The sequence below is a fragment of the Lepisma saccharinum genome, chromosome 2, assembly GCF_977018435.1.
Source record: "Lepisma saccharinum chromosome 2, izLepSacc3.1, whole genome shotgun sequence".
NCBI classification, from domain to species: domain Eukaryota; kingdom Metazoa; phylum Arthropoda; class Insecta; order Zygentoma; family Lepismatidae; genus Lepisma; species Lepisma saccharinum.
In genome coordinates, this window is record NC_139230.1 from 151971691 (window position 1) to 151991722 (window position 20032).

At 36.2% G+C, this 20032-nt stretch overlaps 1 protein-coding gene across 1 annotated transcript in view; it reads left to right on the plus strand.

Annotated features, from left to right (window-relative positions):
- Window positions 1-19317, plus strand: part of LOC145983704 (uncharacterized) — a 35128-nt gene extending 15811 nt beyond the window's left edge. The window contains exons 4-7 of the mRNA XM_083116757.1: window positions 12772-12903; window positions 14451-14549; window positions 15207-15332; window positions 19222-19317. Coding sequence (XP_082972883.1) covers window positions 12772-12903; window positions 14451-14549; window positions 15207-15332; window positions 19222-19317 — 453 coding nt within the window. The remainder of the gene's footprint in view (window positions 1-12771; window positions 12904-14450; window positions 14550-15206; window positions 15333-19221) is intronic.
- Window positions 19318-20032: the final 715 nt, after the last annotated feature.

The window sequence follows — 20032 nt, forward strand, 5'->3', positions numbered from 1 at the left end:
ACCTTTGCCTTGTTTCTCCATGGCCAGGTTATGGCGCTTCAATTCATCTAATTCTGCCCTATTCTTCTTGGCATCTATTACTGTTTTTGTTATGGCAGCTGATCCCCCAGCCAAGCTCCCAACAGCCCCAAGTGCTGCTAAGATGGCCGGGATAGTAAATATGAAACCCCCCACATGTGATTTTTTTCTAGATTGTTGTAATTTTTTTAATTGGGGGGTACTAAGCAACAATTTCATACCATGGCCCTTTGCAAGACAAGAGCTTTTTTTCTTGCGCTGCTTTTTGGTTAAAAGGCTATCAATAGTTTTAAGAGATTTAAGACCTGCATAAGGTATTTGATACATAACACCCTTGGCCTTCATTCTAGGTTTATTATATATATATTCACAGCCCCCACCCCAGTTTTTGTTTGGTGTTCATAGCTATGGTGGTCCCCAATGCTGCTATTTTTTCACTTAAAGAAGCATCTTTGCTTACAAATCTACCAAATGCAGCCTCTTCTAATTTCTTGTCTGCAACATGTCTCTTGTCAAGATCGGAATGTGTGTTGTATGCTATGTCATGGTCTCTACAAGCAGCATCTAGGGGATTAACACCAGGATCACCTCTGTTTAATCTATGGTCCAATTTTGTGCCTGGACCACAATACTGATAGCCTGGAATGTGTAGTTCAAATGGCAGCTTGTTTATAATGTCATTAACAAGCCCCCGACCCTCAGAAATATTCCAAAATTTGGGGGGTAGAGTATTAATAATTTTTATGAGATATCCAATCCCCTTAGTGTCATTCACTATAAAATTAGACAATTTGGTGCTTATCATGTCCATAATTCCAACCTTTTCATTGTAAAAATTGTGGTTGCCAGCATTTTCCTCCCCAGCTATCACCAATAACCTATCTACAAGTTTCCTGACATCATCAACCCACACAAATTCTTTAGGCAGGGTGTTGTATTGTTTGATTCCACTGCCTGTCTTAATCTGTGACCATATGGGCTTGATTAAATTATTGTATTTTGCTCCACTGCTAGACTTGACTCTTTTTTGTGTGGGATCATTGTTCTGGTATAGAGCATCTGATTTTATTAATATTTCTTTGTAGTGCTCATAGTCTTGATCTGTATAGCTGCCAGGCCTTTTCCTAGTCATCAGTTCCCACAATCCAGGTGTGCCGGGATATTTAACAAAACCACCTTTTTCTCCGAGACGAGATTCTGAATATACAATTAGATCATCTCCCATAAATGTTACTCTGAAATTGCCAATTCTATGTATGATGCTGCCATCAAGCTCTGTGTCAGCATATAAGCCAAAGACCTCATCTTTGTTGTCTTTAGGTGTGGTTAAATATTTTTGAGCAAGAAGACCCAATTCAATAGGATCCTGAGTAGCTTCAATTCTTCTAGGAGCAATAGGACTAGGTGTATGAATACTGGAAAGTGGGGTGAATGGATAATCTAATATGTTTCTTGCAGCTACAGGTACAAGCTCTGTGATCAAATTTTGATTTTGCTCTGTAACAGTTTTGATATTCTTACCTAATTCACTAATAGCATCAATAATAGGCTGTTCTGTTTGTTTGTGTTGTTCATAAATTCCTCGGTTCTGTGATTTCCATCCCTTAAATCTTTTTACAAGATAATCTCTTAACTTAAGATCATCAATGATTGGCCTTTTCATGGTTATTTATTTATGTTTCAATGTCTAGAAAATTGTTGATTTTATTTCTGTATTTGCCGCTATTGGGTTTTCTTGTCATATCAATTGTGACAAACCCATAACTGTCCTGGTTCCAGCACCTACTGCAAAACTTGGAAAAATCATTGTAGCTCAAGTCCCCACCTACATATTCATCATGTATGTGTTTGAGGTTGGTATGATCTTGATGAAACACACATATAAAATTGCTGTTGTCTCGGATCAGTTGCTTCGGTATTTTAGAAAAAGTCTGTGCCAGGTAGAAGCAATCAATGTTTTTGTGCCGGCCCTGTGTAAAGAAATTTCTAACCTTGTTTTGATTATCCAGTATAATGTCATCAAACACAACAACAGAATTATCGAGACATTCATGAAGTGGCTTAACATCTGGTTCAAAAGTGGCAATATCCAATCCATCATATAGCTTCATCAGCTGCTGATATTTTAATTGTTCCAAGCTCTTAGAGAAGATATACAAGTGCCTGTTTTTCCAGTCTAACCAGTTGGGTGCCAATAAAAAATTATCAACCATTAGTGTAGTTTTACCACAAGACGATGGCCCAGCAATAAGACACCTAATATTATCAGGCAGCAAGTTGCCATTTCTCTTAATCTGTTGTTCAGGTTCTGGCAGCCTTTTTATAACATCCCAGGTGCTCATATTATCACTTTGTTTGCATCGATCCAGCTGTGTTCTGGAAGTCCTAGCCATTTGACAAGTAACTTGTTGCCTTTTCTGCGGATGATTTTTTCTATGAGATATGTGTCAGGCTGTTTAGTTTTGCTGAGCTCTTGTTCATAGAACCTGCCTTTGAGAATTTCTCCTCGGTGGTCTTTTATTATATATGTGTTAAGGGTCCCGGGTTTAACTTGAACCACTGTAAATAATTCGGTGCTCCAGTTTCTTGTAAAGCCTCTTTTGAATAAGTGCTTATATTTGCTGATTCTTACTTGATCACCCACCCTGTATTTGGCCTTTCTTGTTGTTGGCTGGTATCTAGGATAATAAACAGTCCTGATCAATTTTTGCTCATCAGATGAAGTTACTTCAGAGGGTTTCATGTTGATTGTGGAATGGATCGAGTTGTTATATTTATGTAGAAGTTCTGGAAGAATATTAATCCATTTATAATTACCTTGCAGGGTAAATTGTTTATACATAAGATTTTTTAAGGTTCTGTTGAATCTCTCTACAATTGAGGCTTTGAGATCACTGTAACTCGAATAATGTTGTATTGACTGGCTTTTAATAAATTGTTGGAACACAGAATTATAAAATTCTTTGCCATTATCTGTTTGCAAATAGCGCGGTGATCTTCCACTCTGATTGATGATTGTCCTGATGGCTTCTGTAACACATTTTCCAGTCTTGGATTTGAGTGGCACAGCCCAGGCAAATTTTGAAAATGTATCTATTACAGTGAGTAGATACTTGTAGCCCTTGTTGATTTTGTCTAAGTTTTTCAACTGTCCACTTGCCATTTCAATCAAGTCGCTCTGCCATAAATCATCTATGCCTTTTGTGACTACTGGCAGTCTCTTAAAATTATGTCTGGCCTGTCTGTGTAATTCATCAACAATAATTTGTCTAGACATAATATGTAAACAAGAATATTGCAACTATGGGGTGTTCAGCAGCTGAGACTGCAGGATTTTCTAAATATAATTTGTCCCCTATTTGTATTTTAAATTCCAGAGAGCCATCATCTTCAGTATAGGCTGTTTCTAATGTATTGGGATCTGTAAAATCCTCCAATTCTACACTGGTGATTTTTGGTTTGTTGTCAGCATTTGTTATTGATAAGGTGGGGTAGTGGTGTGCCTGTGGTTGAAGCCAATATTTGATCTTGATTGGTCTCAATGTGCCCCCAACAAAAAACTGGTAATAAAATTGTGCAGGGGACAGCATATATATTTTGCCACCTGGTGTAAATGGTGAATCATATTCTTTGTTGGGGATGCTGTACAATTCAAGAATTACTGTATGTTTTGGATTCTCGATTATGCCTGTTATTTCTTTTTCTGCTGTGAGCAATCTACTTGTTACAGATTCAAGGTGCTCATTGATGGTCCTAACAACATCATCATGGCCTGGCTTGATCTTTATGTCCACAACAAGTTTCTTGTATTGTTGCACAATCTCTTGTAGCTGGGTGGCAAAAACAGACAGAGCATTTGCTTGATTGGATTCCATGGTCCCTAGCTGTTGCTTGATATTAGCTACAATTTGCTGTAAATTTTCAACAACTGCCAATTTTGAATTTTGAGCAGTAAGATCATGGACCTGTCTTCTGATATCCTCAAACAGGGCATGCAGTTCATTAATATGTTGATTAGTTGGTAGAGTGGCCACTGTCTGAGTGAGATGTTTGATCTCTGTCTGGATATTCTTGATATCTTCTGATTTCAATATCCTATTCACTGCCCTCTTAATATTTTTAAGTTCCTGTGATGTAGGCAAATTTGATACTGTATTTTGCAAAGATTCAAGTGCCAATTTTACATTGTTTAATTCAGAAGCATCAGCCACATTTTGCATAGCATTTTGGAGCAGGGCTATATCTGCCTGAGTGGGTGTGGATTGTTGTAAAATTTCAAGTTTTGTTTGGATATCATCGATCAAGTGATGAAAATGAGATAGCTCAGATTCAGTGTTGAGGTTTTCAAGCTTTGTGATTTGTTGCTGGACACTGACAAGTGTATCTACAATACCGGGCAGGCGGGATTCTAGTACATTTGCCAAATCATTTTGCACTGCTGCTATTGTACCTTCAAGATGGGTTATGGTACTTTGAATTTTTCCAAAATCTTCATATGTTTCAAGTTGCAGCTTGATGTTTGCAACACTCCGAGTTATTGCACTCAAAGCATCAGAAGATGGCAAATTGTTCATAAAATTTTCAAGTGTCTCAATTTTTTCTTTAACCTCGGTTATGGCATTGTTCAGAGGGCCCAGATTAGGTATCTGGAGTGATTGAATCTGTTCTTTTAGAGTGGAAATCACTAGATCAAAATCTTCTTGTGATTTTATGCTTTTGACAATTGTTTGGAGCTGTGCCTGGACATTATTTATCTGCTCTTCCAATTGTTGTTTCAATTGCTCAGAGTTGTTAGCCTGGGTCTTAAATTTGGCTTGAAGAGCTGCTACAGCTTCTTCCAAACTTTGAAAATTATCCAATGTAGCCAGGTCAGTATATTTCTGAAGCAACAATTTGAGTTCAGAATCAATTTTAAGAAGAGGGTCCATGCATTGTGATTGTAAATTTGTAATTTCTAGTTGAAGACTGGCATTGAGTGTGGTTTGTAAAGCTTGTAAATCACTTCTTAATTTCTTGACTCTGACATCAAGCATCAGAATCTCATCACTGTGATCTTCATGTCTTGTATGGCCAAATATATCATTAGGCATTTTTGTTTTAGTGGTTATTTATTATAGAGTATCTGATTCTTAATTCTATAAAAAAAGGTATAAGCTTGTCATAAGATCCAGGGGCCTCAATATATAAGCAGTCACCAGCAGAAACAGTATAAACAATGCCAGAAACCATGTTTGAGTGCTTAATTCTATAAATATTTCTCCCTATTGAAATCTTGACATCACCCTCAGGGGTTGTAATAAATTGCAATTGCCCACCTACAGGTAATTGGTAATGATTTAAATTATTGTTAAATATGTACAATGTTTTACCTGTTTCATCATCAACATCTGTAAGTATGCTGTTTAGATGAATAATTAACAAAGCACTCAGTTTAGACAGCATATCAGAAGAGGGTTGTGGTGTTGGCAGCTCCATAATAGCCTGTTTTTTGAACCCAAATAAGTTCATAGGCATGTTTATTTATTTCAAATCATGCTCTGTAATTGGGCATTGATTCCCATTTTTCAAATCACAATGTCCCCATGGTAGAGTATGTATGCCACATGATAAAATACATCTCTTATCATCATGTGGGTCCAGGGCCACTTTTCTTACAATATTGCTAGTCAATAAGTGATCCACACTCTGAATTCTGGATTCTGATGTTTTGATTAAATTCTGGGATTTGAGGCAATTTTTATAATCTTCAAATACAAACTCTTTTTCAACAGTCACTCTGCCAATACCCTTGGCCTTTTTGGCAACAGCGCCACTACATGTTTCAAAAGTGTACATCTTGGCACTTAACCCAGCAAATTTCACAATAACATCACCAAGTGTCTCATCTTTTAACTTGCCAGGCACCTTTTTGTTGTGGTGTTTAATTATTGTATGTTCACTGGTATCAAAGTATTGAAACAATTCAGGCTGTGACATATCTTGATAAACATCTTCTGTTTTAATATCAAGAATAAAACTATCCGTGTCCATGTACATCAATTTTATATTATCACCATAAAAAGGTTTCAACACATCATAATACAATGTTAACATATGTAATTTGGCCAATTCCAATATCACAGCCCCTACATAAATAGGTTTATCAAACTTAATTTTTGTTTTCTTCATGTTGAAAAGTGCCATGTGCTCATCATAAATTCTTCTATAATTGAAATTAGGCTTTGCAACCAATTTTTTGCTCAGGCTGGGGTCAGTAATTATTTTAACATCGGTATGTTTTCTGACATTTTCAATAGTTTTGCCATACACAGAATTAACCATCAATTTAAACAAGCCCTTATCAAATTGGCTCTTTGCAGATGTTCGAAGCTCTGTGTTTGTATCAATATATGGCTTCAACCATCTTGAGTGCCTGAACCTCAAAACTTTGCCAACTTTGGTCACTTGAACACCATGTTTCATCAGGAACTGGAGGTTTTTGTAATATATGACATATCCCTGTTTTGGCTCCAGTGTCATCATGAGCTTCTTCTGTTTAGAGCCAGGTGAGCACTTAACCTCAGGAATTGGGGGCAGATCAGAAAATGTGTTGTGTAAATCATCAGGAATTGTCAAATCAACCTCTAAGAATAGGCCATAATTACTGTCATCAAAGTCCTTAAGATCTTCAATATTGAAATCTTCAACCCATTCAAGCCCTGCATATGGCAGTTTTTGCATCATGGCATGACCATAGAGGCTGTTTGCATCTACATACACTATATAATTTGATGGCCGTGCTGGATCATAATCAGGCATATATTTGTTATTTGCTCTGGCATATCTCTGGGAACATTGCACCATGCCTCCTCTTATACATTTCTCCATAAACAGATACTTATCTTGATCGTGGATCTGATCCAATAGCTTTTTGGTGTTGAAAAACATTGCAGACCATGCTAGGCCCGAAACACTGAAAAAATATATTGGATCCAGTTTATAATTTTGCATGGAAGATTTTCTGAATGCCTGCAATATATCAGCTAAGAGGGTGACATCAAGTTTTAAATATGCCATGTGATAATCACCAAATGTCTGGCATTTTAAATTGTTCCACATCAATTGGGCATGGTGATAATCATCATCAGTGATTCCAGATCCTCTGATTTTGCTGTAAAACTCTTCTTGTGGTGGCAGGGAACACTCATCAAATTTAGAAAAATCTGTAACATAATCATATGGATATACACCCTTCCGCCTAATTAATTTCAGGTCCTGATTTGGAAACAAAGCACGTGTGATTTTGAATTGATCATCAGATAATTGAGTGGCCAGTGTAGCCAGGCTAGCAGATAAAATTCTGTAAGAATCAAGAAATCTTATGTGAATAGGAACACCATTAACTTTAATTATCTTGCTAATAGATATATATTTCTCATCATTTTCAGCTAAAATATTTAAATTCTGCTTGTCAAACCCCTCGTACCTGATCAGATGATGGAAATCATAATTGGATGCTCCATGGCAAAATATGGGGACAAATCTTGGTCTCTTGATCTTAATATTACAGCTATTACACAGGGCCATTAAGAATTTACCATCTGTATGAGAATGGTGATGAACCTTGATATTTGTATCTGAAAATTCAGAATCACATACCGGGCATTTTTCTGCATTGTTGAAATCTTCAATCTGTTTCTCTGTTAAAGGCAACATAGGCTTTGATTTTAATAAAATATTAGATGCTATGTCACGGCACTCATTTTCTATTCTATCTGCAAATTCTTTGATGGCATTTGGTCCCATGTATAAGTGTGGCTCACTAGCTACACCATCCCGTATAACTATATAACAAAAACTGGAAGGTTCATGTAGCTGGTATGGTGTAATTGCAGATTCTTCAGGATCTGGATTGCAGAATGCAAGAGGTTTGAGGTTTGATTCAAAATCACAGACAATATATGCTGGGTGTTCCGACAAGGCTTCAAACTTTTTGAATTTGCAATTTTCACTTGGCATTGGCATCACCATATGAACAGGTTTATGGTTGCCACAGTATTTCAGATGCTCAATTAACTTGTTTTTGGCAATTTCTGCATTCACTTTACAAACCCCTTTTATTATTTTTTTACCATCAAATACACATAAACATCTTCTGCACAACTTGAATATTGTATTGGATTTGTCTAGTTGTGTTCTCACTAAAGCTTCAAGACTGTGTATCAGAGTGTAATGATATGTGCCATCCCCTTCAATTAAGAGCAAATCAATCGGAACAGCAGATTCATCATCAATTGTACTGATTCTGAGAGGTGCTATCAAGCAATTACCAGTGGAACAAATAAATACATTAATAGATAATTGTTTGCCATTGATATGCTTGGCCCTTTTTTCAAATTTATCAATATTCTGAACAGACATTGGATATTCTAAACCCTCCATTGCCTCATCAAAATCATTTTCATGTTGTTTGTAATAATTTATTCTCTGAGGATTTCTTGAAACTGGAAACAAAGCAGCTAATATACACCACAAAAAGCATTTCTGGTCGGTATTTTCAATATTGACCACGGCTCTTTTGTTTTTAATATTTGCAGGTAATGGCACATATGTAGATCCTTGTAATGAGCTGAATTCAGAAATATTAACATATAACTTATGTGATGAACCGCATAGGCTCCATCCTGATTCTTTTGCTGCAAATTCAGAGTGTTTAATGTTCAATTGATCCATCAACCTGCTTATTATTCTGTCTGAATTTGAATTTGAATATACCGGTACAGTTTCTGTTATGTGGGGCTGTGTAAATTTTGTGCCATTTGGTTTCTTATATTGTGTAAACAATTTGAGGGACAGCTTATAAGAGCCATTTTGTGCATTTAGAATTGCCTGCAGATCAGGATTTACACTGTTCAAAAAAGTCTTAATTCCACATCTTGGCTCTGATACAAACCGATAATCTCTTAATTGGGCATTAAAACTGCTATGGATGGGTGCATAGCATGGCTGCTTTGCTGCTCTAGCATTAACAGGTGCTTCATGCTTCCTTTTCAGACCAGAAGTAGATGGTTGTGAGGGCAATGTTGATGACTGTGCAGAGCAAGTATCTTTATGTTTATATGTGAAGTATTGCATGTTATATTTTCTATGGCATTTGGGGCATATTTTTGTGGGAGTTCTGCATTTGTCCGGGTTACAAATCTTTTGGTGCTTGGCCCAATTAGGGCTGGATATATTCTTATTGCATTGATTACAATATTTTTGACTTGGCATTTTTGTTGTTGTTTATTATATACAATTTCCTGGGATTCAAATCAAAATTCTATGCTGGATAAAAATATCAGCTGGGTTCAGCACTGTGCTTTGTGTGTGTGTGTATGTGTGTATGTGTGTATACACTTAATATTTTTGGCTTTGGTATTTATATACAATTTCTTGGAGTTCAAATCAAAATTCTATGCTTAATAAAAAATATCAGTTGGGTTCAGTACAGACAAAAAAAACTGCATAGCTCTATGTCAATTAGTTCTTGAGATTTTGTATTTAGGAACCACTTTGGCGGGAATAAAACTGCCCGGGCAGGGAATATTAATCCCACAGCTCCGCGGGGCGAGAATCTGAGAAACTGCCCCGAATATTGATCCCACAACTCCGCGGCACGGCCAGTTCCTCTGCCCGGGCGGGGAATATTGATCCCACAACTCCACGGCGCGGGAATCTGAGAAACTGCCCCGAGTATTGATCCGTGCAGAGGAACTGGCCGTGCCGCAGCTCCTCGGTGCGAGAATCTGAGAAACTGCCCGAGTATTGATCCGTGCAGAGGAACTGGCCGTGCTGCAGGCTTTTTTTCAGCGGCCTTCAGAGGCACTGACCTAGCACAAATACCTGCACAGACATGCATGTCCCAGAAGGCACTGACCTAATGCCATGTATATTGATTTTATATAACAACTTAGACAGATATAGGCCTGACTCTAAATATGAATAGATTACAACAAACAAACTGGATGTAACAAATATCAAATTTTGTATAAAAAAATGCAAAATATCCCAGTTTCAATTCAATCCATTTATCTGAATTGAAGAAAAAACAATTCACATATCCCCATATCATTGTATGCTTGCCCTATTAGTACCTCTTTTGCTGTTGTGCTCAATTAATTTTCACTAATTGGCAATTTTCTTGAAGAGGCCTAATAGAACAAGATACGGCGGTATGAGAAATATGTGAATTAAAGATATTTTAGCAATATACGACGTCTTAAGAAAGGCATATTCGGCTGCAAAGTACTTTGTCTAATGCTTACTACCATTCCCTATTACTGGCAAAAAGAGTTAAAAATATTGACATATTGAAAAAAATTGACTTGTTCCCAAGTGTTCACCGAGTTCAGACATTTGCACATAGATGGCCCTGTTGTTGTTGCTTATCAAATATATATATTTTTTTGGATTATCTCTAAAACAGGCAAATTTTGTTTACTGTTTTCTACAATTGGCAATACTGACATGTATTACACACCAGATGAATTCAAAGCACAGAGACCCATGTTTGTAATCAACACTTCAAAAAGAAAACAAGTTGTGGTTAATGACAGGACAAACATTAAAATTATCTGTGAATTCCATGAGGCATTACCTGATGACACCATATGTAGTGTTATTCTCATAGGTGAAAAATCATATGTTTATGATGTAAGAAATGAGAGGGTCACAGAGCAATTCTAGAGGGTCTCTGCATATTGCATTTTTTTTAATAAACAAATTGAAGCTGGTATCAAATTGAACTTAAACCAGAAGTAAATATGTGTGTGGGTGTGTGTGTAGGTGGCTCTTATAAGCAGCTTGGCCTAGTTTTAAGTATGGCTAAAAAAATATCAAGAGGGGCATATTTTTGACAAGTTTATGGACAACAATCTCACAGAAGTGCCTTTTGTAAGTATAGACAAATCAATCTGAGGGGGTTCATACTTTCCGAGAAATTCCCGAGGGCATTTTTTACAAAAATCTTGGATTAGACGGGGTTCCACACTTGAGCAAAAAGCTCATATGGGCATGTTGAGCTTGTTTTAAGTATAGCCAAATCTGCTTGAGGGGGGTTCATACTTTCTTGAGTTTATCCTATATACTTTTATACTACTTCAAGGCTTTCACTCTTTAACCACCTTATTTATTCTGTAATAGTAGAAAGTGAGATCAAAATTACATTATGGATTTGCAGTGCTCAGGAAGTTATTTTCTATTTTTCGCTCAACAAATACCAGTGATACACATCCCATGTGATGGAAGGTGCATGCTTGAATTCTGCCAAAACAGTGCTGCTTATCTTGGTGTTGCAGAACATTACACTACAAAGTGAAAAATCATGGGAAATGGCCTTTAGAATTTTATACATGGTTTTGCTAATTTCCTCTTTACTTTTTCTAAAAAAAACTTCAAAATGTGTATATTTTCCATGATGAACGTAATATTTATAAGAGGCACATTCAGGACGGACCCTCCATTAAAGCATTTACACACTCCATGGATGTCATATTGTTTGGCCAGTAATACATTTTAATTATTATTTTCTTTTCCTTATCTCTTCATTAACCCAAAGTACAATAAAAAATCAGAACGTTCCTTCATTTTGTGATGAGCTTATTTCAATCTCATTGCACATTAGTTTCACCATCTTGAATGTAATACTGTTGCTGTATTCAGAAACCGCAGAATTAAAGCTTTACAACGATATAACATGATAGGGTTCCGTAAACATGAAAAATCAATGCAAGTGTCACAACATCATGGAATGGCCCCATACGGTTTCATGTTGGCTGTCCGAATCATTCCGTGTATAATATGCACGAAAGATTTGGGAGCAAAAATTTTGGAAAAAAGTGTGCGTTATACATGAGTAAATATGGTACTTCTGTAATGCAAGCAGATAAAATAGGATATGTATGTGTGGTGATGTAGGGGAGGAAGTCCAAATGTTAGACCAAGAAATGGAATTTTAGGGACATATTACATCTCAGTTTCTTCAGTTATCAAGACATTGCCTAGCAAGTTCTTTGTAGTTATCTGCCTTGTTATTTCCAAGGATATTCTTTACAACTACCTTCTACTTCAGCTTCATTCAAACATGGGAAAGGTTTGTTTCCCGGTGGAGGCACATAGTGGTTCGGATCCCACTTTTAAACTGTAGGTCCAGTCCCGATTAGCCTTACTGTGCATAAAGTGAACTTAAAACACCAAATCAATCAATCAATCAAACATGGGAAAGGCTAGACTGTAAGACACAGGCCTTCTATTATCTGTACCAGGTAACTGTAGACCAGACAAACGAGAACAAGTCTCTGCGCAAGTAGGAATCGACTTTTATGAACCTACACATGAACAGGAACCTGCATTTCAGATGAACATGAAGATGGAAAGAGTCAGAAAAGCAAATCAGCAACAACAATTGTAAGTTTCTTAAACAAATCAGACAATGAATACAACTTTTAAGGTTTTCTTTCTAACATCTTCCTTCTAAATAGTTGAAAATTATCATTTTTTTAATCTTTTAACACTGGTGTTTGTATAATATTTGTATCAGACACAAAGTATCAACTTTATGGATTGAATTGCTCTTTTCCTTACGAGATACCAACGTATTCGTATATCATTCCAGTGATGTAAATAAAGATGTCCTATTTCACCACATTAGTGGAAAGTGTTGATAAGTGAAAATGTCATATGTGAGCAGTGTTTTATTTAATAATATATTATGATGACCATTAAAATTTCCAGGAAGAACAACCAGTAACTAGAGGAGATGCTACTGAATATGAATCAGAACATTTACATGATGGAGAACCTGAATTTGCAGTTCCACATGAGGAAGGTAAAAAGAAGAAGAAAAAGAAGACTATAATATATAGTGTAAGTTTGTACATGTTGCTTTATTTGCTAAAGAGTTTTCTTTTGTACATTCTAACATATTCCCACTAATTATTTAGGCTGTACACACGAGGGCTGCTGGAAATGTTTCTGCAATCAATATGAAAAAAGACATGTGAAATTCTGGGAATGGCTTTATTGTTTTTCAAAGTATTCACTCTTAAGATTGATACACTTGTGCATACACTGAAACCAGTTTTGAAAGCATTTTTTCCACCCTGAAGCTGATACCTCAAACCGCTGTTCAGAATGCATCAACAGCTGCTTCAGGCGACACATATCGCTCACCATGGGGGAACAAAAAGAAGTCATCAGGTAAGTATGAACAATGAGTCATTAATTCAACATTGTTGCTGGACAAAAAGTCAACAGTTTGGTGTGCTGAGTGGGAACTGGCGTTATCGTGGTGAAGAATAATGCAATGATTTGGGTTTGTTTTAAGCAATTCATTGATGACCTCTGGCAAACAAATTGTTATATACCACTCAGCATTTACAGTCCTTCGATCTTCTAAAGATATTGTTGCCACGTGTCCAGTATAACCGAAGAAACAAGCAATCATTTGCTTGGCAGTTTCGGCTCACTTTGTAACACCCAAACTATGGATTGCTGTTTAGTTTCGGGTTCATATGAATAGATCCAAGTTTCGTCCCTCGTAACGATGTAGTGCACCAAATTTGACTTGCCTCGGTTGAATTTTTTGAGCATTTCTTTAACCAATTTACACAAGCCTGTTTTTGAGCTTTGGTCAAGTTCTGTGGGATCCAACGGCTTGAAAGTTTCCGTATGTTCAGATGACCATGCAAAATTTGCTTTCATGTCAATGTTCAAGGATGCCTGAATCTCACAGTATGTCACATGCATATCTCTCTCAATCATTTCACGCACAGCATCAATATTACTGGCAACAACAGACGTGGATGGACTACCTTCACGAAATTCATCACTGAGAAATGTGTGACCACGCTTGAATTCGGAAAACCAATTGTACACAATCCTATTGGATGGTGCTTCATCCCCAAAAGCCAAATGAAGTCGCTCGATGTATTGTTTTGGTGCTAAACTACATTTGAAATCATAAGAAATCATTGCCCGAGTGTTCAGAAGAAATTTCCATTTCTCACACGAAACTACTTCTTCAAACGGCTGTGAAAAATAAATGAATAGGCTTAAACAAATAATCAGAGATAATGTAATCATAAAAAGGGTCTATTCTTCCTATTTTTTATAATAGCGGAACGCTAGCGCCACTGTTGGTGGTAGTTTGCAGAAACTTTTCCAACAACCCTCGTACTGATATTATTTATGGCAGTTATTTGTAAGATATAGAAACACAAATATATGAAGTAATGTAAAAAAATCAACACATGATGCATATTGATTTTTGAATGTAATGCTTCAACAAATTGATCTAAATAGAAATGACATAGACACGAGTTGTTAATTTTTTAGCCAGGTTAATTTAATATGTTCATTAGATATTATATTTGAGCCATGTTGTATGTACAATGTCTTATTATTTTTTTTAGGAGGAAGCAGAAACCTCTACAGATATTTCTGAACCTGAAGCTGTATGTGAACTTGAACCTGCAACTTCTGATGTGCACGAGGAAGAAATGAAAGAAAAGGTAATAACACCAACTGGAATGTAACAGAAAAACAAATACGAAGTTAATGATTTTCTTGGTAATACATATTTTCCTTACAAATAGTTTACATTTAATGTTCAGAATTTTGGATCTCACTTATTTACACAACATTTGCATGACATAAACTGGAAAATTTTATATAATTAATAGTATTATTAATGTAGTTATTATTTAATACTAATAATTAATCAAATTTAAGCAGCTCACAGTCCCTCACTCTGTAAGCAGCTTAAGATAGTCCATTGGGCAAGGTGTTGGATCTTTTGTCAATAGTGAGGCATGAATATCATAGAGTTTGGTAGAGAGGTTTGTATGGGGCACATTCTGTGAATGTGCAAATACCAAGTGTTAAGCCTGTTTGTGCAAACTATCATGTTAATATATTCAACATAGTTTAGATCGTTTAGAGAAAGTTGACAAAGTTTACTCTCAGCACACAGGGACGATGTGCTTGTATTCTTTTTTAAGGTTATTCCTTATGAGATACCAATGTTTTCATATAACATTTCAGTGATGTGAATCCTAAAATCTTGACTATTGTAACTAATTCACCACGTAAGTGGAAAATGTTAATAAGTTAAAATATTATTTGAGCATTGTTTTAAATAATAACATATAATGGTCTAACATTTTCAGGAAGAACAATCAGCAGCTAGAGATGTGACTGAATATGAATCAGAACACATACATATTGGAGATTCTAAACTTGCAGTTGCATCTGAGGAAGGGGAAGGGAAGAAGAAGAAGACACAAATACAAAGTGTAAGTCTTTATTTGTTGCTGTTACTTTATTTGTTTAACAGAGTTTTACCTTGTACATTCTAACATATTTTTTACTGAGTATTTATGCTGTTCATACTGATTTCATATATTTCGGATATTTGTATGATACCCAAACATATTCTTCTTGTACAGTGTGTTTTTCCATCGCTTATGCTGCCTGTCAGAGGTCCACTTGGTGGCTGGCCAGATGGCAACTCTCAGCAAATCGCATGTGATATCTTCGCTATGGAAACCTCTAGCTTCTAAATGACATCCAAGTTCTCAGAATTACAGTTACAATTACAATGAAAATAAGCACGTACCTTGTCACAAGAGATGCTCGAAATGTTGTTCTCGTGCATCCACACATTTCTGGCATCATTTCAGGAAATTTCCATTTACATGTAATAGTTCAGCTTATGAAATTGCTTCAGTTTCTCTCCTGATATTCTCCTTCAGTTCTTCTAATGTGTGAGCATTTGTTCCATAGACGTTATTTTTAAATTTATTATTTGAATTAATGGTTTCAATGTAGGTTTTGAATAAGGGGTGCTGAAGGGGGGTGCACAAGCACCCCTTGGCACCCCCTGGCTTCTCCCTTGCAGCAGAGGCTTACACATCTCTGTGATATCAATGCTGACTATTGTACAGCAGATGTGGATGTTAAGGTCACTTGAGCTTTGTTCTTGTCATTTTGAAGAAATTTGTTGTGAAGTGTCCACCACCAATTAATTGTACTGCTATACAGTTAACATTTACACTATTTGTTGTTAAGTGAGTTAAACAAGTGTGTTATATCTCATTAAAGATTATAATAGGCCCGACAGTAAGCTACTGTGTTTACATTGAGAGAAAAATTCTTAGGTTTGGCAATATTTCCAAACCTCTCATGTTGCATTGCTCATCTTCCCTGTAACACACAGAAAATAATCTCTAGCAGATCTTACGTGTGGAGTTGAAAAGCCAGAGATCCCAGGTTCAAACTTTGGTCAAGGAAAAAGGAACAAAATTTTTACATCTACACACTCCAAAGATTTGTCAGTGTTGCAAGGTGACACCCTGTATGTATGTGTGTTTTATGTTTATGTTCATGCCAGTTCAGTGGCCAAGCTCATTAAGTGGCCGACTTTCAACCTCACTTCCAAAGGTCCTTGCAATCAGTCAAAAGTGGCAGATATGCAAATGCTAAATTACCAAAATTCAAATAATACACACATGCATACAGAGTGCTCTTTCTATGATAGGAAAACAAAGTTCTGTAATTTTCATAAGTTGATATGCTATGTTATCACACAGGATCATCATACAAATTGAATGAGAAAATTTACTGAAAATTAATTATTATATTTTATATTTTAGTCACCTTATGTTTGTGCTCTCTCTCACTCTCTCGTGTCCTCCGTCTCTCTCTGTCTGACTGACTGCTTGTCTGTAGTTGTGCATCTGTAGTAAAACAATATTTAGTACCAATTTAACAGAGCACGAAGTGTTTGTCTATGTAAACTCCATCAAGTTCATTGGAAATTACAGTCAAGAGAATTCAGTGAGAATTGTTGGAATGGAATGATCAGTGACTAATGAGAAAACTCATGCCCCCCAGAAAGCATGAAAAAGACCACCATACCAAAATGTGACTCTTGATGATTTGATATCAATGCCACAATTCATAACATGTATGAAAGTGGAAAACTTGTGGTGAAACAAATATACAATTTTCATTGGGAAGACATGCCATAGTGGCATGGCACAGTAAATAATTACAAGCCATAACATGATTTATTGAGTTTGCTGACAAAATGGCTGTGGACAGGAATATTTTCCCAAAGAAATGTTTACAATCCAGTGATATTTTGTGTGTGATATAAAATGGCAAGGTTGGCATATTGGTTCATTGTGGTTCGTGAAGGATTCAGTAATGGGTTCATTCCCAATTTATATTTTTATTTATATTTTGAAAAGTGTCTGATAGAGAACCTGGTCACAAATGTACATCATCAATCTGTTGTCATCACAGCAATGCTCCTTATCACTCTGTATAGATGGATTAGGTCCCCTCAAAGTATAGCCAGAAGTCAGATATGATAATGTGACTTACAAATCATAACACCCAATTTAAAAGAAATATGAAGGAAGTCGAACTGCATGAATTAATACAGGATAATAGGCTACAAAAAAAAAAGTTTGTTTGTTTTGATGTTTTCTGTGCATTTCTGTGGTCATTTCAATAACACCCTGTGTATTACATATGTGAGAGGGAGAGAGAGATAGTGAAGATTGCTGGTCCTCTGAAGTGACCTGTTGCTTCATAATGAATTATTTCTTTGCAGGGTGCTAAACAATCGATCCTGGCTGGTAGTGGGGTAGATGGTGTAGCACAATGTGAGCAACAAAAATGTGAGTATTATGCATAAACTACTCTTTATCTTGTTCTACTGTCTTATCTCTCACTCACACTCTTTTTTACTAGCTCTAGTGTATTTATCTATTTTCCCAATGATAATTCATTTTGTAATATTCAATTCACAGGCATAATTTGGAGTCAGTCTTCAGGGGGATCCACTTGATCAATGAAATGTCTTTCTCTCTTCCTGCGACAGACACACACACACACACACAAACAAACGAACAAACCAGAAATATATTTCCAGTTTTTATGAGAACATCTCTACCTCATAAGGAAATCCTAATGAAATTGACCTCTATATATGTGTTAAGTTCCATAGATGAGATTTCTGCACCCAGGGTGAGAATAGATTTTTGGTATTTCATATAAGAGCAGGGAGAATTATTGCCTGTTACATAAATCGTTTTTTTGTTTTTAGTAGTCAAGTATCCAGTGGTGAATGCTGGGTTTAATGGGTGGGTGAAATAAAATGTGGAGGCATGTACTAGGAAAAAATAACCATTATTTCAGTGTAAGTGCAACTTACCCCAGATACTTTATAACAAAAAAACAACCAAAACTACAAAACAACCAAGGATGACATCATACTGCTGAAAAAACGTTCGCATTCACTATGTGAATTGTGGGCTCAGACAGAGATTATGAAGCTTGCCAATCAAAGAACTGTGCATGCTCAGCAAGCAGTCTTTGTAGGTAGACTGTTGAATCATACACAACATGGGCCATCCTATCTGTGACTGAATTCTAAATTTCCTCCTTTGCAATGTGTAGAGTTAACAAGAAAACATAATGTTTCATAGTTTAGAGAAACTCTAATTCAAATTGAAATACTTTCTATGAATAGCAGATAGAATAGTGCAATATGGTTTCAACACATGGGTAGGAGCATATAAGCGATAGATCAAGAACGACGGTGTGATTCAGTCACTATGATGCCTGCTTACCACACAAAGGGTACCCAGTTTGATCCTCCCCTGTGGCACTGATTTTTAAAGGATAGAATGCCAACTAATGCAAGCTTGTGATTTTTAATAAAAATTACAAATAGTTTTGAAACTGCTCAATACAAAATTACTTTAATAAAATTGAGATCATAAAATGAGACATGAATAAAATAAATGTAATAATAAAAATTGTAAATAGTGTGTTATTTAAAGATGTCCTGGGTTTGATACCCGGTGGAGGCATAAGTGTTTCGGATCCTACTTTAAACTGTAGGTTTAGTCCCAATTAGCCTTAATGTGCATAAAGTGGACTTAAAATACCAATTCAATTCCTATCTTGTGTTTGCATAGAATTGATGTAACTATATTATTTGTTTGTGCATCATGGGTTTACTGATGTAGCTATGCTATTAAATCCTGCCTCTAAATACTAAAAAATCATGACATTAAGATTGGTTTTGTGTATCTTATTAATAATTTGATTAAATATGTTGATATCATCACATATATGTCTTTTACATGATAAATATTTTTTTGACAGCAGTTGGACGCCCAGCAATCCCTCGTGCAGAGAGCTCCGAAATCTGGAGACCACGACCAGAGCCCAGGCCTTCCTTTGATAGTCTTCGACGGGTGACACGACTACTATCCTTTGAAGAATCGGGTATGATAGATATATTTCAAAGTTGTCCATTTTATGCACAGATAGCATAATTGGGACTGGTCCTTTATCTTAAAAGTTTGATCTGAACCAAACAAATGCTTCTGTTTTTGTCCTTGCACCTGTTTCATTATTGTTGTTCATTTTTGTTGTGATTAACCTAATGAGGTAGCAAAACAGCATTAGATAAGTGAAATAAACATACCAAATCCATATCTGACCACTGCGACACATGTTCATGGCAGTAGTCCATGAAACAACAACTCACTCATTCAGTGGCTGAGCTCGTTAAATGGTCAACTTTTGATCTTGCCACCAAAGTTCCTGGGTTTGAGTCCCAGTTTGGGTCATGGGTGTTCTTTGTGAATTTCATCAGTTCTCATTCTCATCATAATAATTATCCAAATGTGGCTGAGAAGCAATGTATTAATAATAAAATCACCACTATTTACTTCCCTGCCCAGATTGTCATAAAATGGCTAGAGGTAAGCCTAGCTAAAAGAAGAATACTCAGAAGTAACAGACAAGTCTGCTCTCAAATTCTCTCCACCCGAACTTGACAGATACTGCCATCTTGTTGAAATTTCTGAAACTTATGACCAAGAAAAGTTTAACAAAGTCACACCAGCTACTAGGCACCACAGCATATTCTGAAAATTTGACCTGGATTACCGCAACAATTCTTATTTAT